Source organism: Felis catus, chromosome E2 (assembly GCF_018350175.1).
Source record: "Felis catus isolate Fca126 chromosome E2, F.catus_Fca126_mat1.0, whole genome shotgun sequence".
Taxonomy (NCBI): domain Eukaryota; kingdom Metazoa; phylum Chordata; class Mammalia; order Carnivora; family Felidae; genus Felis; species Felis catus.
The window spans coordinates 9,042,623-9,060,342 of NC_058382.1; the positions used below are offsets into that span (position 1 = coordinate 9,042,623).

Here is a 17,720-nt window from a genome sequence, read left to right on the forward strand (position 1 = left end):
CTATTGTGGTGTGTGTTTGAGTGGACAAAAATGAACCCCGAACGTTTTAAATGTGGTGTATCGGACGGTGATGGGGGCGGGGGGGGGGTAGGCGGGGATTAGGGAGTGTGCGGAAAAGGCTGCGATTATATATAGATATATTTTAAGTGTATTTATTTATTTTTGAGAGGGGAGGAGGGGCGGAGAGAGAAGAGAGAGAGACAGAGAGAGAGAAACCCAAGCGGGCTTGCCCTGTCAGCAGGGAGCCCAAAGCAAGGCTCGAACTCACCCCTGAGATCTTGACCTGAGCCGGATGCTTGACCGACAGAGCCACCCAGCACCCCCCTCTTCCAAGGTGGCGATTTAAGATCAAGGGAGTCAAGGGAGGGTCCTCTGAAGGGACCGGAGAGAGGCCTGGGAAGCAGTATGGGGGAGGGGGGGGGCAGGAGGGCGGGAACGGTTTGTGCAAAGCGGAGGAGAGAGAGGGGGCTGCTGGGATTTGGGGGGCTGCAGGGGCACCGCCCCCTTCCTGCGAGCGGCCCCACCCTTGAGGAATGCAATCGGGCCGCAGGATGCTTCTAGCAGCCAGCCTGCCAGCCTGCTGACTCATGGCGGGGGCCTGTGACCAACCTGCCTTTCTCTGGGGGAGCCCTGCCAGACTCCCCGAGCCCGAACTGGGTTCACCGTGCCTCATTCCCAGGGCACACCGTGCGGTCTCCAGCCCAGCCCCATGCCTTTGCCTGGGCCCTTCTCTGTGGCGGGAGCGCCTTTCCTCACCTCCTGAAATTCCAGAAGCTTGGAGCCCATCTGGGCAAGCCTCCCCATCTCCTCTGGGCACCTCCTTCTCGGTGCAATGACTCACGCCTTGGCCGCAGTCCAGAGAGAAACCAGGCGCTTTTCACTTGCCCGCTCTTGGGGTTGGGGGGCGGGGGGGGATTATAGAGTCACCTCTTTGGGAGATCACTTGGCAACATTTTAATTATGCAGACCACCCCCTCTAAAGCGGGAGACAACCCCCCCCCCCACTCCAGGCGCATTGTTATATTGTTATTCGGCTCAGCATCCTGTTTGCTTCTTTCGCAGCCCTTTTCATACTTAGTAACTAATTTCTTTGGCTATGGCCTTCTTAAAATCAGTCAGGCCCCACTAGGAGGGGGAGGAGGAGGGAGCGGAAATTCCCCTTCTCCCGTGTCCCACCTCCAAGAATCAGTGATGTAAAACATCGTGTATGAAAAGAAAATCCCACTGGGGCGCCTGGGTGGCTCAGTGGGTCAAGCGTCCGACTTTGGCTCAGGTCATGATCTCGTGGTTTGTGAGTTCGAGCGCCGCGTCCCTGTCTGGGTCTGTGCCCACAGCTCGGAGCCCGGGGCCTGCTCCCGATTCTGTGTCTCCCCCTCTCCCTGCCCCTCCCCTGCTTACACTCTGTCTCTGTCTCTCAGAAATAAACACTGGGGCGCCTGGGTGGCTCAGTCAGTTAAACATCCGACTTCGACTCAGGTCATGATCTCCAGGTACATGGGTTCGGGTCCCGCATGGGGCTCTGTGCTGACAGCTCGGAGCCTGGAGCCCGCTTCGGATTCTGTGTCTCCCCCTCTTTCCACCACTCCCCCGCTCATGCTCTGTCTCTCCTCTCTCAAAAATAAATGAACATTAAAAAACTTTAAAAAGGATCATTAGGGCGTCTGGGTGGCTCAGCTGGTTAAGCATCCGGGACTCTTGATTTCGGCTCAGGTCAGGATCCCTGGGGACATGGGATCCAGCCCTGTGTCAGGGCTTTAGGCTGAGAAGAGTCTCTCTCTCTTTCTCTGCCCCTCCCCCTCCCAATAAAAAAAATAAAAGAAAATCCCGCGAGCACATATGGGACCGGTTCCAATGAAACGTTCTGATGTGTGCCTCTTCCTTCGAAATGCATCACAATTAAGGACGGATAGTGGTTTGGGTCTGGGGTAGTTGTGAGACTAGAATTTTCCACGTCCTGGCTTCCGTGCATCTTGAATCCTGAATTAAATCATAGTGGCAGTGGCTGCTGTGTGCTCGCCACCCCCCACCCCCACCCCTGCCCTTGGCTGGTGGGACCAGAGACATCTCAGGGGACTTGGAAGCCACCGGTGGAAGCACCTGACCCCAAATATGTGACCACATGGCCCAAAGCACTTGGGGCTGGATGGTGACCCCTCCTTGAATTTCTACTGGGTTAAGCACCTCACGTGGGTGGGGCTTGGGGGGGGTACATTTAAGTCTGGCAGACTTGCTTAATGAGGCACATGCGTATTTGTCTTTCTCTTTAGAAAATCTAAGTGGAGGAGGTGGGGAGGGGCCACCTGGGTGGCTCAGTCTCTTGGTTTCAGCTCAGGTCACGCTCTCACCGCTTCGTGTGTTCGAGCCCCGCATCGGGCTCTGTGCTGACAGCTCAGAGCCTGGAGCCTGTTTTAGATTCTGTGTCTCCCTCTCTCTGACCCTCCCCTGTTCATGCTCTATCTCTCCCTGTCTCAAAAATAAATAAAACGTTAAAAAAAAAATTTTAGAAGCACAGGCAAACATAGGCACAGGGTGAGCGCTCAGAGCTCCTCAGAGCGCTCAGGCTCGAACTCACGAACGGTGAGACCGTGACCTGAGCCCCTGAGCCGAAGTCAGACCGGACGCTCAACCGACCGAGCCACCCAGGCGCCCCTCTTTTTTTTTTTTTTTAATGTTCATTCATTTTTGAGAGACAGAGAGAGACAGAACATGAGCGGGGAAGGGGCAGAAGAGGGAGACGCTGAATCCAAGCAGGCTCCAGGCTCCGAGCCATCAGCACAGAGCCCGACGCAGGGCTGGAACTCGCGAACCGCGAGACCATGGCCTGACCCGAAATCGACGGCTCAACCCACTGAGCGCCCCCCCCCCAGGCACCCCAGAAATGTCTTAATCTTAAGGGAATTTTGACAAGCGCACATCCTCACACAGTCCGAACTCCCATCAAGATATGCAAGAGTCCACGGCCCCAGAAAGTTTCCTCCTGTCTCTTCCTAATCTGTCCCCGCCCTTGCCCGAGTGGTGACCTCTGTCCTGCATTTACCTCATAAATTGAGCTGTCTGGTCTTGGCTGTTCTAGAACATTCATCTTATGGAATGCACTCTGGCACCTGCCTTCTTTGCTGAGCATAACGTCCTCGACATTCCCTGGTGTCTGCGTGTATATTCGAATTTTTCCCTTTTTTGCAGCTGAGTAGAATTCTGCATGAATCAATCCCCGCGTGATTCTCCATCCATCCCCCTGTTCACGGCTGTTTCTAGATCAGGCTGTTCTGCCTAAAGCTGTTGCAATGTCCTTGCCTACGTTCTCATTTCTTGGGGCAGACAACCAGGTATTTTCTCTCTCTCTCAAACGAAATAAACTTAAAAACTTTTATATCAGCTTTTAAAGGGTTTTTTAAAAACGCGTGAGAGACATCCCTTTGATATATTACTTTTATAATAATTATAAAGAAAAATCTAGCTAAAGAAATGAATCACTCCCTTCAAATTCTCAGAGTTCTTTGTACTGTATCCCCGGCTCCGTCCCTCAAGGGCCAGCAGACTCATGGCGCCCCCACCGGCCCCCACCTCTCCCAGGTCCCCACACCAGCACGACCGGTGTTGTTCCGTACCCACCATCGAGTTCTCATTGTTCCCTATATACTCTATGCTCCAGCACACCTCGGATGTCTATGTGTGCTGTGCCTTTAGCCAGAGGCTCCTTTTGACTTTTCTCTCTCTCCTTTGTCTCTCTCCCTTGCAACATACATCCAACGGGAACTTTCTGTGATGATGGAAACAGCTCGCTCCGCGCCGGCCAGTATGACCTCTGCTTGTCTGCGTGTGGCTACTGAGCCCTTGAAATGCGGCCGTGATAACAGGGGCCCTTTTAGTTCTATTTGATTAGTATTGATTTCAACCGCAACCCTGACACTTTACTCGGTTGTGAGAAAACTTTCTAGGCAGGTTTGGAACAACTCGGGCCTGGGAATTGACTTTTCAGTAGCTGTTAACGGGGTGAGGTCTATTTTTGTTTTTAATGTTTATTAAATTTGTTTATTTTTTATCCAAGTGTTTATTTAATTTTTTTTTAATGCTTATTTATTTTTGAGAGACAGAGAGAGGCAGAGCGTGAGCAGGGGAGGGGCAGAGAGAGAGGGAGACACAGAATCTGAAACAGGCTCCAGGCTCCGAGCCGTCGGCACAGAGCCCGACGCGGGGCTCGAACTCACAGACCGCGAGATCATGACCTGAGCCGAAGTCAGCAGCTTAACCGACTGAGCCACCCGGGGGGCCCCACGGGGCGAGAGCTACATGCCCATCAAGTCTTTCTGATGGGAGTTTGGCATCTCCTTGGAGAAAAAAAAACCCGCTCGGCCTCAGAGACTTAGTATGAAAAGAAGAATGGAAAATATTTCATCCATAGTTTGTTCTATCGGTTACATGTTGAAATGGTAACATCTCAGATACAGCGGGTTAAGTAAAATACAAAATTGAAATTAGTTTTGCCCGTGCCTTTTGCCACTTTTTTTTTTTTTTAAACGTGGCTCCTAGAAAATGTTTACCTGGGGGTTCACGCTGTGCATCTGTGGGACAGCGTTGGTCTGGAGGGTGGACAGACCACAGACTCATTGGTCCCGTGTGGGTGACGGCCTCTTCTTTCCCTCTGAGGTCCCCTCTGGGGGGCTTGGGGCGGGGGGGAGGCCCTAGGAGCAAAGCTCAGATGTACGACTCCTCTCTGGGCCTCAGTTTGCCCACCTGTAAGATGAGAATCCTCACACCGGCCGCCTCACAGGGCTGTTGGGAGGTTGGAGGGAGCTGACCCACACAAAGCCCTCAACCGGCCTGGCGCATGGGGAATGTTCTGGAAGGCTGTAATTATTACCGTTCTTCACCCAGACCCCACCCTTCCTGGCAGCTGAGTTCCTGGCTCAGGAGGGGTCACAGGATTTGGAGAAGGAAGAGAGAAAACCGCAGAAACCCTGACTCAGCAGAGAGCGCCCGGGTCTGACCCGTCCCCAGGCATCACCCCCTCTGCACCCATTTCGCAGACGCGCAGCTCCTAGCGCCCCCGTCTGCCCCGCGGGTCCCAGCCAGCGAGCCATGTGGCACATCCTTGTCCGCTGTAGCAAAGTCCTCTGGGTCAGGCCTCACCGGCAACACCAGCATCTCCCTCCTTGCCTCGGCATTCAATGCTACCAAGGGCCCGCCGGGCACCGCTCTCCCTCCCACCTTCCGCAAACCAAACCGGGCTGCTCAGTTCTTTCCAAGAGGGTCCTCGGTCGCTCCCATTTTCCGGCCCCTAAAGAGCACGTGGGAGTCTGGGGAGGGGGGTGGCTGTGAGCGTCTCCCGAGGCACCTTCTTTACTCGCGGTGGCCCGGAGTCCCCTCCCCTCTCTGCCCAAATCCGGGGCCCAGATTCCACCCAGGCGACAAGGCCCAATGTCTTATTATTTGTTTATTGCTCGGGACCTTTTTATTAGCGGGCCCCTTCTCCTTGGGCCAAGCAGCTCTGGGGACCGGCAGGGCTCTAGCCATAAAAGCTTTGGGGTGGCTCAGCCCTCCCCAGGGAAGGAGAGGGCGGGATTGTAAAACCTGGCCTGGGGACCTCAGCCATAAAGAGGCAGAGATCAGAAAGGGCCTTGCAGGAGGCTCTCCAAGATCAGAGGGAGGGAGGGGTGGTAACCACAGGTCCAAATGCCTGCTTGGCTTCCCCTGGCCTTGACTCCCTCCAGGAGGGGCTGGCCCGGAAATGTGGCGGAGCACAGGAGGCGGCCTACTAAGCCTCCGGTCTGGGCTGGGGCCCGCTTCCCCTTCCTCGTCTTGCTCATCCCAGCCAGGGCCTGTGAGTCGGGCAGGCTCGGTTCAAATCCTGGCTACACCCTACTTGGCAGCTGTGTGACCTCGGGCAGCTCGCTCAACCTCTCTGGGCCTCCGGTGTCTCAACCATAAATGGGATGATAAGAGCTAGTCATCTGCGTGGGTTAATCTCACTGGTTGTGAAGGCGAAGGGGCTGAATGCGTGGCAGGCTCCCGGTGCGGTGAGCGCATAAGCAAGGGCGAAAAGGGACGAACGTCCCCTGGGCCTGTGTCGCCTTGGGCGCCACGGACCGTACGCTGAACACAAACTGCCCACGCGTCCTGCCTGCCTCCCGCTTTTAACATTTCCCTTGGCAAATTCTTACTTTGCCCTCAGGACCCCCTTTGGGTACACGGGACGCCCACACAATTTATAAGGCTTGATTTCTAACAAACCCCGTGAACGAGAACATTCTGAGCAGCGTGGCCTTGCGGGTGTCTCTGGGCTCCTCAACCGCTATCCCGATGAAATCCTTGTCCATTGCTTTTGGTTTCTTGGTTTTAGTTCTTTTAAATGTTTATTTTATTCGGGGGTGAGGGGAGGGGCAGGGGGGGGGGGAGACACGGAATCCAAAGCCGGCCAGACTCCCAGCCCTCAGCCCAGAGCCCGACGCGGGGCTCGAACCCACAAACCCACGAGACCATGACCTGAGCCGAGGTCAGATGCAGCTGCTCAACGGACTGAGCCCCACCCCCGCCGTCTGCCCCGCCCCCCCCCCCCCCCCCCCCCCCCCCCCCCCCGTGGCTCGTTTTTTTAAAGAGACTTTTGTCCTGAGTGCCTGTACTCCGACAGCGAGATATCGGCTTTTTGGGTTTGGGGGGGGGGCGGTAAAAAAATGGAATCACGCTGCAGCTGGTGTCCTGTGATTCGTTCCTTTCGCTGGACATGAGGAGCCACTCGTGTGGCGGTTGCGTAACAAGGGTCCCCGTGGGAAGGTCCCGCTGCCCTTTGCTCCCCTGTGATCCAGACTTGCCTGCTGTCTGCCCCTCCTCTCCCCTGCTCACCTGCCTTCTGGTCCTGCCTCATCCTTGCTCGGGGCTTGCCTCATCTTTCCTCCATTCATTCCTTGACATCCTTCTCAGAGACCTGCTGGGGCCCCGGGGAGGCCCAACTCTGTCCCTACCCGCGAACTGTCCACGGTTTGATGCGTGGGATGCCTTTGAAGCTGGAGGTGTGGTCAGGGACCAAGGATCCGAAATTGGGGGAGAAAGACTTCGCGGGAGAGAGGTCGTCCCCGGGCAAAGGAATGTTTGGAAATACGCAAAGGCCTGAAGGTGGGAGGTCCAGGGCCCGAGAGTGAGAGCGGGTGTGGAGGCAACCAGGTGGGGCTCAGGCACTGAGGAAGGTGGGGACTGTGCGGAGAGGAGCTCCCACGGAAGAAGCAGGGCGAACGGCGAGACCCCGGCCCTACTCCTCCATTTTACAGCCAGCTCCGTCTTGATCTCTAGTATTTCTGCTCCAGAGTAGGATTTCTCTGGGACAGAGAAATCTGTGTCTTAAACGTTGTAGACACCATCAGCATGGGCGCTAGGGAGCCACAGAGGGAACTTGAGCTGGAGAGGGCTACGGGTGGCTTTGGAGATGAGAAAAGACTTCTCCGGGAATCCTCAGAGGAAATGAACGTGCAAAGGCACTGGGGCAGAGAAGGTGAGGCATGTGGCCAGGGAATGTGAAGTCCTGGGGTACAGGCAGGAGGCCTGACCACCAGGGCCCAGAAAACCTTGGGACTGGGGGGAGGGGAGGGGCAGCTCTGGGAAGGACCGGAGACAGGGAGGCTGGGGTGAGACTGGGGGTGGTGGGAGAGGAGGCGTGGGGGGGGACACGCAGAAGGAGGGTGTGGGTGGAGAGTCCAGGGACAGGATGGTGGGGCTGGACGCTGACACGCCTGCGGGAGGGAACAGCAAAGCCTGGGGTGACCGGGACCCATGTGGACATCCCCAGATGGAAACCCAGGAGGAGGCACGATTCCGGGGAGCCCCTGAGCCCCTGCCCCACGCTGCGGATGGTGTGTGTCTTAAGCCCGGGAGGGGCCCAGAGGGGATGGTAGGGGCCCCTGGGAGACACATCCTTCTGGGCCCAGGGCTTCCAGAAGCTCAGAGAAGAAAGTCCGAGGGGCTAAAGGCACTCGCTCGGGCCTACACGTGGCTCACGGGCGACGGTTCGTGACCCCCACTTTTCAGACGGGAACCCTGAGGCTCAGGAGGGCACGTGACTGGATCAAGGTCACGCACTGAGCGAGGGCTGGCCATCTGCCGGCCCTCTGGCTGTGGGGGAGCAGAGAGGAGGGAGGCTCCCAGGTGGAGGGAAGCCGGGGGCTCTCGGGGGGGAGACAGGGCAGAAAGCCAGAGGGCCAGGAGAAAGGGACAGGAGAATGCGGAGCAGAAAATGCCAGGCCTTGGCCCGCAGCAGGGCGGGGACAGCCCGGAGCACCTCAGCCCCGGAGACACAGAGCCCAGAGCCCCTGGGAGCCTTGTCTACATCACACAGCTCTCAGAATTCAAGTGCTGGGATCCCTGGAGCCCAGGGAAGCTCCTGGCTGAGGGCAGGGAGGGCAGGGGAAGGGAGGGCAGGGTGCAGCCTGGGATGGCTGGAGGGGCCCAGAAGGCCAGCGGACAGACTTGCCTGGCCCGCCCGCCTGGCCTGCCAGAGAGTAAGATATCAGGGGTCGGAGATCATGTAGGCAGCGCACCTTGTGATCTCGGGCTGGCTGCCTGCCCTCTCTGAGCCTCCACTCGCCCATCTGAAGACGGGGCCACAGGCAGGGGGCGCGGGGGGTGGGGCGCGGGTGTGGCCAAGGCTATGGAGGACAGGAGGAACCGCAGACTCCTGGGGCAGACCGATGGGGTTCGGGTTTGCTTCCGGCCGCCCCATCACGGCCGTGGCACTTTCCCTCTCAGCCTCAGTTTCCCCATCCGGAAAGCGGGTACCGGTCGAGTGTCCGACTCACCCCCAGGAACAGAGGAGTCATGCTCCGGAGGTGGGGAGGGCTGTGTGCTGACCTCTGCCTCGAGGGCCGGGCCGAGGAGCCCAGGGCCCATCCTCCGACCCTCCAAGCTTCCCCCCTGGGGACCCGGGGACCCGGGGACAAGGGCTCTGGCTCTGGGACCCAACTGCATCCCGGACCCCGCCCACCCCTGCCGTCTCCCAAACAGAGCAGGGACCACATCCTGAGCCCCTGTGAGGGGCAGCACCCCCATCTGAGGGTCCCTTGGAGTGTCCGGGAGGAAAAGGCGACATCAGACCCTCCTGTGTCCTGACTGTTTGCTTTGAGCCAAATCCCTACCCTCACCCAGCCCCGCATCAGGAAGACGCCTCCGAAAGAGAGACAAACTGAGGCCCCACAGCGGTCAGGGCCACCTCACAGGTCCCAGCTGCCAACTCGGCACAGTCCGTGCCCCACTCCCTTCCAGGAGGGACCTGCATCCCAGGGTGGAAGGGCCAGCTGGGTCCCGCCAGGCCAGGCGGGAGGCAGCAGGAGCCTGGCAGCCACCGGGGCAGAAACGGACCTGGGGCTCTCCCCCCAGGCCACCTCCTCCAGGCGGCGGGGTGGAGGGGGGATCTCCTGGCTCGCGCCCGGCTCTGGGCCTCACCTGATGTCCGAGATGTCCTCAGAGCCGTCCCACAGGGCCGGGATCCGGGGCTCCGCGGGCCCGTCCATGGCAGGCGGCGGGTGAGGGCGGGGAGGGGAGGACGCGCAGGGAGCCGGCGGCGCGCGGGGACCGGGTATGTGCAGCGGTGACGCCTGCCACCCGGGGCGTCCGCCAGGTGCCTACCTCCGCGCCCAAGGGGAGGGGCAGCACCCAGCCGGTTCTCCAAGCTGCTACCCACGCCTCCGACAGCGGGGAGAGGCTGGGAGAGAGCCGCCCTTCTCCGAGGGTGGGGAGGGGAGGAGGGTGATGGGCACATCTGAGGAATGTCGCCCGTGGCGTGGCGGGGCTGGGGGGGGGAGGGGCGGGGGGCAGAGTCCGAGGCGTAAGTCCAGCGCCACAAGGGAACCTCCCGGGCTGGTGGTTCTGGGCATACCTCTCTGGAGCCTCGGTTCGCTGCGGTGACAAAAAGGACAGTCCCATCGAAGAGAGTTCATTCATTCATCCACACTTGCATTCATTCAAGAAATCTTTACTGAGCGCCCAGGGGGCCAGGCAGGCGCTGTTCTAAGGGCTGGGACCCTGTGAGGAACCACCTGCTCTGTTTGGGGGAGGTGGGAGAGGGCAGGGGTGGGCGGGGTCCGGGATGCAGCTGGGTCCCAGAGCCAGAGCCCTTGTCCCCGGGTCCCCGGGTCCCCAGGGGGGGAGCTTGGAGGGCCGGAGGATGGGCCCTGGGCTCCTCGGCCCGGCCCTCGAGGCAGAGGTCAGCACACAGCCCTCCCCACCTCCGGAGCATGACTCCTCTGTTCCTGGGGGTGAGTCGGACACTCGACCGGTACCCGCTTTCTGGATGGGGAAACTGAGGCTGAGAGGGAAAGTGCCACGGCCGTGATGGGGCGGCCGGAAGCAAACCCGAACCCCATCGGTCTGCCCCCGGAGTCTGCGGTTCCTCCCGTCCTCCATAGCCTTGGCCACACCCGCGCCCCCCCCCACCCCACGCCCCCTGCCCGTGGCCCCGTCTTCAGATGGGCGAGTGGAGGCTCAGAGAGGGCAGGCAGCCAGCCCGAGATCACAAGGTGCGCTGCCTACATGATCTCCGACCCCTGATATCTTACTCTCTGGCAGGCCAGGCGGGCGGGCCAGGCGAGTCTGTCCGCTGGCCTTCTGGGCCCCTCCAGCCACCCCAGGCTGCAGTGTTGGGCCCCTCCCCTGCCCTCCCCTCCCCTGCCCTCCCTGCCCTCAGCCAGGAGCTTCCCTGGGCTCCAGGGATCCCAGCACTTGAATTCTGAGAGCTGTGTGATGTAGACAAGGCTCCCAGGGGCTCTGGGCTCTGTGTCTCCGGGGCTGAGGTGCTCCGGGCTGTCCCCGCCCTGCTGCGGGCCAAGGCCTGGCATTTTCTGCTCCGCATTCTCCTGGCCCTTTCTCCTGGCCCTCTGGCTTTCTGCCCTGTCTCCCCCCCCCCCCCCGAGAGCCCCCGGCTTCCCTCCACCTGGGAGCCTCCCTCCTCTCTGCTCCCCCACAGCCAGAGGGCTGGCAGATGGCCAGCCCTCGCTCAGTGCGTGACCTTGATCCAGTCACGTGCCCTCCTGAGCCTCAGGGTCCCCGTCTGAAAAGTGGGGGTCACGAACCGTCGCCCGTGAGCCACGTGTAGGCCCGAGCGAGTGCCTTTAGCCCCTCGGACTTTCTTCTCTGAGCTTCTGGAAGCCCTGGGCCCAGAAGGATGTGTCTCCCAGGGGCCCCTGCCATCCCCTCTGGGCCCCTCCCGGGCTTAAGACACACACCGTCCGCAGCATGGGGCGGGGGCTCAGGGGCTCCCCGGAATCGACCCTCCTCCTGGGTTTCCATCTGGGGATGTCCACATGGGTCCCGGTCACCCCAGGCTTTGCTGTTCCCTCCCGCAGGCGTGTCAGCGTCCAGCCCCACCGTCCTGTTGCTGACTTATTTTTGTTTTTGTTTTTATATCTCTTTAAATGTTTATATTTGAGGGAGAAAGATAGTGCACAAGCAGGGGAGGGGCAGAGAGAGAGGGAGACACAGAATCCGAAGCAGGCTCCAGGCTCCGAGCTGTCGGCACAGAGCCGGACACAGGGCTCGAACTCACCAACCGTGAGATCAGGACCTGAGCCAAAGTCGGACGCCTAACAGACTGAGCCACCCAGGCGCCCCCTGTGTTGCTTTTTTCTACAGTCCTCGTCATCTTCTGATGTCTAAATGTTTTACTTCTTGGTCTTACTGTCTGTCTCCTCATCAGACTGTCAACCCCATGAAGTTTCTATGTTTGTCCCCTCTTGTATCCCAGGGGAGGTGCCTGGAAAAGTTGGCTGAATCTCTTCAGAACAGGGGGGTGGGAAATGCAAGGCCTGGTTGTAGAGGGGGAGGGGCCCAGACTCCTGAGGAGGGAGCAAGGGGAACCAGAAGCCAGAATCACATTTACCCAGTGACAGGAGGGGAGGGATGGTAATCGGGATCACTGACCCCATCACATGGCTCTGGGGGGCCTAGAGATGTGAGCGACAGGAAAGAGTCTTGGAGGTCAGGGTGGGAAGAAAAAAGTGGAAAACCCAGTGTCAGCTGGTCTTCCTAGGAGAAGCAAGGATTATCCGTCTATCCTTTGATTCATTCATCTATCCATCCCCCAACCACCAGTCCATCATCCCTCCATCCATTCATCCATCCATCATCCCTCCATCCATTCATCTATCCACCCCCAACCATCCATCCATCATCCCTCCATCCATTCACCCATCCATCATCCCTCCATCCATTCATCTATCTACCCCCAACCATCCATCCATCATCCATCATCCATTCATCCATCCATCATCCCTCCATCCATTCACCCATCCATCATCCCTCCATCCATTCATCCATCCATCATCCCTCCATCCATTCACCCATCCATCATCCCTCCATCCATTCATCCATCCATCATCCCTCCATCCATTCACCCATCCATCATCCCTCCATCCATTCATCCATCCATCATCCCTCCATCCATTCACCCATCCATCATCCCTCCATCCATGCATCCATCCATCCATCATCCCTCCATCCATTCATCCATCCATCATCCCTCCATCCATTCATCTATCCACCCCTAACCATCCATCCATCATCCCTCCATCCATTCATTCATCCATCATCCCTCCATCCATTCGTCCATCCATCATCCCTCCATCCATTCATCCATCCATCATCCCTCCATCCATTCATCTATCTACCCCCAACCATCCATCCATCATCCCTCCATCCATTCATCCATCCATCATCCCTCCATCCATTCATCCATCCATCATCCCTCCATCCATTCATCTATCATCCCCAAGCCATCCAACCATCCATCCTTCTAACTAATATCTGGGGGGGTCCTCCTCTGCAGGACTTGGCCTTGCATCCACAAACAAGAAAGGTAAATAAACACGGCTTAGAGCTGCACCATCCAACACGAGAACCACCGTCCACACGTGGCTATTGAGCCCTAGAAATGTGGCTTGTGTGACTGAGGAAGTGTCCAGTTGTATTTAATTTTAATCAATTTACACAGTAACCTGAAAAACAGAAACAATGTAAACTACTTTCCTCTTAAATGCAACATTCATGCTTTGGTAAGATGACGTTTCAATTTCAGCCTTGGGCACGGAGCATCGGAATTGAGACAAAATTTGTAAAAGATCTCATAAGTAATTTTTACTTGATTACACGTTGAAGTGATGGTATTTTAGATACGTTGGATTCAATAACATTTCTCCCTAAAATGAATCTCGTGGATTTCTCTTCGCTTTTTATTTTTCTGTTCTTTTGTAAAATAAATTTTACTTATTTATTTGGAGAGAGAGCTAGAGAGAAAGAGCAGGGGAGGGGCAGAGAAAGAGAGAGAGAGAGAATCCTAAGCAGGCTCCGCGCTGTCAGCACAGAGCTCGAACTCACCGACGGTGAGATCATGACCGGAGCTGAAGTCCAAGAGTCGGCTGCTTAACAGACAGAGCCACCAGGTGCCCCTCTCTTCACTTTTTAGAAGAATGTGGCCACAGGAAGGTTTAAAATGACGGGTGTGGCTAGCATACGAGTCCCGCTGGCCTGGGGCAAATTCAGCCTGGTGGGTATGCTGCTCGCAGACGTGGGCCCCTTTGGGAGGTCAGGGATGGCTCCCCAGGGACGAGGATGTCACAGCAGGGAAGTGGCTCCCCGTGAACTACCAGGTGGAGGGCCTGGTGGGGCAAAGGCTTAGATGCTGGAGGGACGATGACAACGACGACGGGGAAACTATGTTCTTCATCCAAAGAGGGAGCATCTGAGGATAAGGGGGGCGTGTCTGGGCCCTGGAGTGGGAGCTGATACTTGTCTCCGGGGCTCAAGGGTGGCGGGGAGGGGGTGCCTGGGCGGCTCAGTCGGTTAAGCATCCCACTCTTGATTTCGGCTCAGGTCACTGATCTCAGGGATTCGGGAGTTCGAGCCCCAGTGGGGATCGGGATCTGCGCTGACAGGGCGGAGCCTGATTGGGATTCTCTCTCTCCCTCTCTCTCTCTGCCCCTCCCATGCTTGCTCTCTATCTCTCTCAAAATAAAGAAAAATCAACTTAAAAAAAAAAAGGATAGCAGGGAGGGTGGGCCGGGCTGGTGGGTCAGGACGTGCGCTCTGCCCCGACAAGCCCCCAGGGAGATGAACAGGTCACCTGTGTGTGCCACTGACCATCGGGGGGTGGGGGGGTCTCCAGCTTCGGGCATCAGGGAAGGTCTCAAAGGTGCCCCCCTGTTCTGGGCCCCCCATATCGATTCCTTGGGGCTTCCCCAAGCCCCCACCAGGGCCCCAGGAAGCCCCAGGCTGTGCCATTTTGCTCTTGCAGCTCAGACCTGGGCAAAGGGAGGTCACTGGGTCACGAGGTCAGGTTGCCACAGAATCGGGGCCATTGTCACCTCCAGAGCCTGACCTTTCCATTAAAACCCAGTAATTGCCAGGAATTCTGGGAGAGCTGGAGACCAGGCTGCTCAGAGGCTGGGTTCCCCAGAGAAGGTGGAGGCTGGGGGCAGGGCTCCCAAATCTGGGGAGTCACGAGTAAAGAATCGGAATGAGGTGGGGAGGGGGACAGTGCAAGGGGCTGGGGGCCCACACTCCTGGGTCTGAGGGACGAGGGGCTGGGGGCCCCGATTCTTCCTTCTGAGGGAGGAGGTTGGGGGGGGGGGCGGCCGGGACTCCTGTGACCTAGACAGAGACGAAAACTGGGACAGCTGGACTTGGGGAAGGGATGGGCCATGGGCGAGGGATGCCCTGGTCCCCAGGGCTACGGAGGGCCCCTTTGGGAAGGAAACAAGACATCACACGGGGTGCTAGGAGGGCAGCTGACATCTCCAAGGCAGCCCGTGCCCCGCCCCCAAGCTTTCCCCTCTAATCAGTGGGTCCATCTCGGGGTGTGCGGCGTTGCAGAAACCTCCCTGGGTGCTCCCCACCCCGATTGCCCCATGGAGGAGCCCGCCCCGGGGCCGATACTGCAGGCCCCGCCCCCACCCCGCACGGCCACCCGGGCGCCCCGCCCACCTGCTCCTGGGGCTGCGCCGGGGCGGGGTGGGGGCGGCCACACCTCGTCTCCCCCGGGGGAGGGCACGGCTGGGGACCCTAACTCGGCGTCCTGGAGCGAGCCAGAGACCCAGGAGCTGGGGGGGGGGGCGCTGAGAAGCTGGGTCCTTACCAGCGGCCCCATCACAAAAGAAGGGGGGCGGGGTGGGGGGGAGGTGGGAAGGGGCACAGGTGTAGAGAGAGGAGGGATCCCGAGAGGTCAAGTCCGGTGGTGGCAATGGTGACAGATCACGGCTTGGGAGCCTGGACTCCTGAGTCTGAGGGAGGAGGGGACTGGGGCCTGGACTCCTGGGTCTGAGGGAGGAGGCGCTTGGGAGCCTGGACCGAAGGAGGAGGCTCTAAGGTCCCCCGCCTCTGGGTCTGGGAGGAGGTTGGCATGGGGAGGTTAGGTGCCTGGGCCCTGGGGCTGGGACACACAGGGTCCCGCGAGCCTTCTGGGTGGATATGGAAGTGTGGGGTCCCCGGGGACCCGCGTCTTCCCGTCCTCCCAGGTGCTCCCAGCCACATCCTCACCTGTCCCCAGGGCTCTGCCCTGCCAAGATGCCAGGACCAGCCAAACCAGCTGTGCCAGTCGGGCATCCCTGTGCCCCCCCCCCCCTTTCCCTGCAGTGGCTCAGGAAGACCTGAGCCCAGCCCGAGGGTGAGGGCAGCGAGTAGGTGGATGGGAGGCAGGGCTCCAGAACAGGATGCCCCCACTGCTGCATCACCCAGCCTGCCAGACTCGTCCTGTTCTTCCCGGCTCCTTCCCCGCCCGCCTGGGGCAAGGGGCGGCGCCCCCACTTCCTTCTGTGGATGACACTTCCTCTTTGGCCCTCAGTCCCCCCAAACCTGCCCCACCAAACACCTCTCCTGCCCCTCCCGGTCCTGTGTTCCATTCATTCCTTCGGCAGCTCCTACGGAGCGCCTGTTCAGTGCCAAGCGCTGTTCCAGGCGCTGGGGAGGCCGCAGCGGTGGGCCCGCCCAATAATGACCCTGCACCCCGGTCCCGGCACAGACAGACGTGTGACCTCACGCGGCTGTGCAGACCCGATCGAGCCAAGGGCCTTGAGATGGGGAGATGATCCTGGGTGTTTTAAAGTGAAAGGGGGAGCCTGGAGGGTCAGAGTCAGAGAGAGATTTCGGGATGGTGGCCGCTGCTGACTTTGCAGCCGGAAGAAGGGGCCGAGAGCCGAGGAGTGCAGGCTGGAAAAGGCCTTAGCCTCTGCGGCGGATTAGCCTCTGGAGCCTCCACCCCGCAGACGCTTTGATTTTAGCTTAGTAAGAACCGCTTTGGTCTTCGGATCGCCAGAACTGCAGGATAAGAAACTTGTGTCGTTTTAAACCACGAAATCTGGGGTCATTTGCTACAGCAGCAGTAGGAAACCGCTGTGCGGGTGCCTGGGTGGCTCAGTCGGTTGAGCGTCTGACTCTTGACTTCGGCTCAGGTCACGATCTTGTGGGTTCGTGAGTTCCAGTCTCACATCAGGCTCGCTGCTGTCAGCGCAGTGTCCTCTGTCCCCCTCTCTCTCTGCCCCTCCCCTGCTCTCTCTCTCTTTCTCTCTCTCAAAAATAAATAAAAAAACCTTAAAAATAGGAAACTATAGAAGTAGAAAGAGGATAGCAAACAGCTAAACATTACATAAATGGAAGGGAGGGACAAGCGCTAGGAAAAAAACAAGGCAGGCGAAGAGGCTGGAACATGAACTAGGGACCGTTGTAGGTGGGTGGTCCGGACCAGCCTCTCAGAGGAGGTGATATTTTGCAGAAGCCTGAAGGAGGTGAGGGAGAGAGCTGGGTGGATAGCTCAGGGAGAGCACCGCGGCGAGAACAGGCAGTGCAAAGGCCCTGTGGTAGGAGCGTGCCTGGGGCAGGCGAGGAAGGAACATGGGGAAGCCAGTGTGGTTGGAGCAGAGGGTTTGAGGGAGGGAGCTGGTGACCTACACAGTGCCTTCGTTGGCAATTGGAAAAAGACAACACCCCTTTCTCAAATGAATTTTTTTTAAGTATGTGTGTATCGTCAAATTGCCTTCATCATGGTATGTGGTTGCCCTGCCGGGAGCTTTCCAGATAAACACGTGAAGACAGTGCCTCGGAGGAAAACGGGCAGGGTGAAGCACTGGGAGATCGGGAGTGGGCCTTGAGTTGAATTGCAAACACGGGACTGGAACTCAGGAACCGTAAGATCATGACCTGAGCCGAAGTCGGACGCTTAACCGACTGAGCCACTCGGGCACCCCTCTTCTTTTTTTTTTTTTTCAAGTTTATTTATTTCTTTTGAGAGGGACAGACACAGCGCAAGTCGGGGAGGGGCAGAGAGAGAGGGAGAGAGAGAGAATCCCAAGCAGGCTCTAGGCTGCCAGCACAGAGCCTGATGCGGGGCTCGAACTCACGAAACTGGGAGATCACGACCCGAGCGGAAACCAAGGGTCGGACGCTCAACCGACAGAGCCACCCAGGCACCCCTTGAATTGCAATTTTTTTTTTTTTTTTTTTTTTTTTTGGAATTGCAATTTTAAACCTAGGCGGTGGCATCTGAACGAGCCCTTGAAGGGGCCGAAGGAAGGAAAGGCAGAAGGCTCAGCAAAACGGAAGCTCAGAGGCAGGAGCAGGCCGGTGGACAGGCAGGATGGCAGGGCGGGGGGAGCTGGGTGCCATCCCGGCTTTCCTCTGTGACCTGGCACTGATCCCGCACGCTGCCTCCCCTGACGTGGCCGGCTCTCTCGTGGCTCAGGGACATGCCTTGCACA

General features: G+C 58.4%; 1 protein-coding gene across 1 annotated transcript in view; it reads right to left on the reverse strand.

The window, feature by feature from the left end:
• The window catches only part of SULT2B1 (sulfotransferase family 2B member 1), a 31,983-nt gene extending 22,377 nt beyond the window's left edge, over window positions 1–9,606 (reverse strand). Inside the window, exon 1 of the mRNA XM_023245236.2 lies at window positions 9,427–9,606. Within this exon, the coding sequence (XP_023101004.2) occupies window positions 9,427–9,494 (68 nt within the window). The 5' untranslated portion in view covers window positions 9,495–9,606. The remainder of the gene's footprint in view (window positions 1–9,426) is intronic.
• Between the last annotated feature and the right edge of the window lie 8,114 nt (window positions 9,607–17,720).